At 44.7% G+C, this 4,693-nt stretch overlaps 1 protein-coding gene across 1 annotated transcript in view; it reads left to right on the top strand.

Annotated features, from left to right (window-relative positions):
* The window catches only part of SUSD1 (sushi domain containing 1), a 73,213-nt gene that overhangs the window by 25,174 nt on the left and 43,346 nt on the right, over positions 1-4,693 (top strand). Inside the window, exons 7-8 of the mRNA XM_006771231.2 lie at positions 2,944-3,041; positions 3,656-3,842. Coding sequence (XP_006771294.1) covers positions 2,944-3,041; positions 3,656-3,842 — 285 coding nt within the window. The remainder of the gene's footprint in view (positions 1-2,943; positions 3,042-3,655; positions 3,843-4,693) is intronic.

Here is a 4,693-nt window from a genome sequence, read left to right as displayed (position 1 = left end):
GGGAGAGGCGTCTGGAAATGTAGTGAGAGAAGCTGGTTAACCTGGCTCTTGCTCAGCTGTCCCCCCTCCCCCTTCTTTTTCCTTTTCCTTGTTTTTCACCCATTTCTTTATACCTTCCCTTCCGTCCCAGCTCCCTCTGTATATTTGGTGTTTGTCTTCCTCAGTCTTCACTTTAAAAAAAAAATTTTTTAAATTAATTTCAGAGTGGAAGGGAGAGGGAGAGATAGAAACATCAATGATGAAAGAGAATCATCTATTGGCTGCCTCCTGCATGCCCCCCACTGGGGTTCGAGCCTGCAACCCCGGCATGTGCCCTGACCAGGAATTGAACCATGACCTCCTGGGTCATAGGTCGATGCTCAACCATTGAGCCACTTTTGGGTTTTTCCCCCATTGTCTTCTTTTCTGCCTACCCTCTGACTGCCCTCTTACTCTGCCTTTCATTCCATTTCCAGCTCTTTTTACACTGAATGTTTCGTTCCAAATTGTGGGGAAGAATCTATCTTCATTTTACCCTGGTTGTTTTCAGTTTAAAATCTTTTTGGAGCTCTCTGACTCTGCATCAGTAGCATGCATCTGTCCATGTTTCTAATGGAGTGTGAACCCGAGCAAGGTGGTGGACTTTTTTTTTTTAAAGGCTGGTTTGGACTGGAAACTCCAGACAGCTGAGAATTAGGTAACTGCTTTAGTGTCTGGAAAAACCCCAGGTGGAAGCTTGATGTTCAGTGAGTTGGTTTCCCTCAAGATGAAAGAGGTTGATTCATTCTTGATAAGCCTATCCTGCCTTTCATTCTGCACAGGTCATTTGGCTTTTTATGTTTAGAGTGTGGGTTAATAATTATAAGGTTGATGCTCACTCCTTCCAGGCTCTCAGAGGGGTAATAATATCTCTATTGGAACACAGACTGTTTATCTGCTGGGATCCTTTCTGAGCCCCCTAACCTGACTCTGGCTGCGACTCCCAACTGCCTCCAGGCCTCCTGGTAGCCTCTGCTCCTTGTTTTGTTGTCCGTCTTCCTCTCCAACTCAGTGATGCTCACTTGCAGTTCTACATGTTTCTGATGGAAAAGCATGGTCATCCAGGATAAATGGGCTCATTTATGTAAATAGCCACAGGGCTGGGTTTGTTTGAACATGTGCATAACGTTTAGACCATCCGGCATTCTAGCCATCATTGACTGCATACCAACTTACTCACCCAGACCTCTGCTAGAGGCCTCACTGCTTGAGTTCATTTTGTCCTCAGAAAAACCCTGTGAGATTCAGTATGTTATTTTCATTTCATAGATGAGGAATCTGAGACTCATGAGAGTTAAACATCTTTCACAGGATCATTCAGCAAATGGCAGAGTTAGGATTTGAACTCAGGCCCATTAGCCTCGAAAGCCCATGATCTCCCTCCTATGCCAGTGTTTTCCAAGCTTGAATTTTTTGTATGCCACCCTGACAATGTTTGCTATAACAAAAGTATTATTTGTTTAATAGTTTTCTTAAAACCATTTATATTTAAAACTTAAAATTATAATTTAAATTTGTTGATCAAGGACATTTTGTAATATATTTGATATCATGAGTGTGTTATTTTTTCTAATACACACAAAAATTAATACAAAGCAATCATTGATTTAAATATAACCAAAAATCATCCTAAAGTGTATACATGCATTTTAGGAAATCACTACTCTAAGCCATGTTAGTTCTGCTTATTTTCTGACTCTAAAGATTAAAAAGAAGAAGAAGAAAGGAAACATAGCAGAACTCTCATCATTTAATTTATTCAAATATGCACTTATTCAAAGTAGTCACCTGGGGAAGCCATATCCTCATTTTGATGCTGCTGCTATGAACAAAATCTGTTTTATAATCCATTTGGGAATTGCCTTTGGAGTGGTGTATGAGTAATATTAGGAGATCAATCATCTTCTTAAAAAATATGTTTTTATTGATTTCAGAGAAAGGAAGGGAGAGAAAGAGAGGGATAGAAACATCAATGAGAGAGAGAATGTGCCCTCGCCAGGAATAAAATCATGTCCTCCTGGTTCATGGGTTGATGCTCAACCACTGAGCAACACTGGTGGACTAATTTTTATTTTTTTAAATATAGACAAAAGTGTGTCATCTACTGATAGAGATAGTTTTACTTATCTGCAGGGGGTTTGATTTTAAATAGGTAAAAAGCTATGCCCTCTTCCCATCTGAACAATTTCCTAGGTAGTAACTGGTGCCATTGGAAACTGTGTTACCTCAGGGAACCAAGACCCTGGTACTGTTTCCCATGTTGTGAAATTCATTACAGGAAATTCATGCAGAATATTTAAAAGAAGCAGAACAACTCGAAGGAATCGGTGGCTTCCTGATAAGTCAGGGTTAAATAGCAACAGTTCAAGGAGTCCCAGAAGTATCCAGGGACCTTGTGAGAATTCATGGAGTTTACCCCAACCTGCTCCTTAGGGACGGTCCTGAGTGGTGATGCATGTCATTTCCCTCTGGGGAGCGGCAGTGGCCTGGAAATAAGTGTGCTCCATCAGCCAGTGGCATGAGGAGCCAGAACCAGATCTTACCTGTGCAGCTGCAGGGGAGAGGCCGGGCGCAGCTCTGGGCCTCTTTCCACCCCACACGAGTAGAATGCCAGGGGCATCCAGTGGCCTGTTGGATCGACCACAGGTTGGAATCCTTACCCATACTCACCCACGCAGGAATCTTTCCTTTTCCTCCAAGTCAGGTCATGGGCCAGGATCATTCAATGTTGAAGATAAATGGGGTGACAGGCCTAGGGTAGCTTGACTTGCCTGATTCAGTTTCTAAATCAGAGCTTGAATGGTGAGCAGCAGATACTAGCTGGACAGATAAACAAAGTCATGCTCTCCAACATGGTTGCTGTTAGGATTTTTCCAAAACCCACTGATGCATTTTGTGAGTGGACTATCTCTTTTTCCGTTTTAGAGATAATTATAGAAATTAACGATGTGTCAGTGTTTAATGACACCTGTGTGAGGTGGCAGATACACCCAGGAAGAATGAACTCCAGGATCGTATATGTGGTAAGCAAAGTGATGGCCTTTTTCCTTCCAGTGCAGGAATGTGAGTCCAGGGGGACACAAGGCAATGGGCTTGCTTCCGGAAGAACCTCTCAATGTAATTGCTCTCCAAATCCCATCATCCTTTAAAAACGGGAACAGTTTTTTTTAAAGACATCTGGATTATTTTACTTTACATTTTGTGTTTAATACATTTGTCATTGGACAGGGTGTATGTGTGGGGATGTATTTATATTTGGTATCAAAGCTTGTTTCCAAGCACTCGTACATTACTCCCCCTGCGTCAGCCTAGAAGTGGCTGCTGCCTCTGTGACAGATTGCAGGGAGCGGGTTTCAAGCTGTGACTCTCGGTTGATTGCCGGTCATCTGTGTGTGGGGTAGCACTTAGAGGGACTCCTCATTTTATATCACTTCTTAGGACCTATTGGTTACTGGGCTGATCAGACTTCATCATCAGATACCTGATAGCAGAAGTTTACCCGATTGTCCCCTCTCCCCCAGGGGAGCAGTGCAGTGTAAAGGGAACAGTAGGAAAAAAGGACCCAGCACCATCAAATCTCTCTTGGTCGTTTTAACTGGAGTCATGGTGGGTTCTCTTGTCTTTGCCCCTTGCAAAGGTACATGTGAAAGGACACCGGGCAGACCCTATAGAATCAGTTCATGAGGAGAGAGTCAACCTGACCACAGACAGCAGGACCCCACAAGTGTGCCTAGACCTGTACCAAGGCACCAACTACACCGTGACCATCTCCACTGCCCCTCCCAAACGCTCCATGCCAGCCATCATCAGGTTCCAGACAGCAGGTAGGTAGAAGTGAAGTCTCATTTCCTCCCAGAAAATGCGAAGCACAGGATGTAGGGGAAATATGCTTCAGAATCAACTGGGGAGGAGAGCTCAGAGTTGCTTTTTGAGATCCGTAGCCAGAAGAATGTCCAGCAGGAGGGATCCCTATACTAGTGATGCCAGGCACAATGTATTGTGTCTCAGCTGGGCATCTGGTTGAAGTGGGAGGTGATAAGAAGGCATTTAAAAGAGGACAACATGAGGTGATGACGCAGTCAGTTCTCAATTACCCAAGGCAATAAAGGGTGGCCACATGGCTCTTTGGAAATGACAAAAGTCATTTCCGACTTGTCTATGAGAGGAGGAGCCAGGGACACTGACCCAATGGCTTTCAGATTAAATGGGAACTGACCCCAGGACTGATCGGGGCTGGGTAATCACATTGCCCGTGGGCGGGTGGATAGGCGTAGGCAGTCCCAGGGTGCAGGATGGTAAGTGTTGGATGAAAAGAGAAATTGGCAGGAAGAAGCTTCAAGAAGTAGTAATAAACCTCATTGCATGTAGTTATCACATAGATTTTTATAGTAACACTAGAGGCCCAGTGCACGAATTCGTCTGTCTGGACTGCCAGCCCCAATTGGGGCCAATCGGGCTGGCCAGGGGGAGGGCTTTCAGGGAGGGACAACAGGCGGTTGGCTGGCTGGCCATGCCCCTGGGTCAAACTCCCAGTTGAGGGAACAATTTGCATATTAGGCTTTTATTATATAGGACTAGAGGCCCGGTGCACAAAAATTTGTGCACTTGAGGGCGGTGTCCCTCAGCCCGGCCTGTGCCCTCTCGCAGTCTGGGACCCCTCGGGAGCTGCCTCCCT

The sequence above is a fragment of the Myotis davidii genome, unplaced genomic scaffold (genome assembly GCF_000327345.1).
Source record: "Myotis davidii unplaced genomic scaffold, ASM32734v1 scaffold64, whole genome shotgun sequence".
Taxonomy (NCBI): domain Eukaryota; kingdom Metazoa; phylum Chordata; class Mammalia; order Chiroptera; family Vespertilionidae; genus Myotis; species Myotis davidii.
The sequence above is the reverse complement of the archived record's forward strand: the minus strand, read 5'-3'. Positions and strand labels throughout refer to the sequence as shown.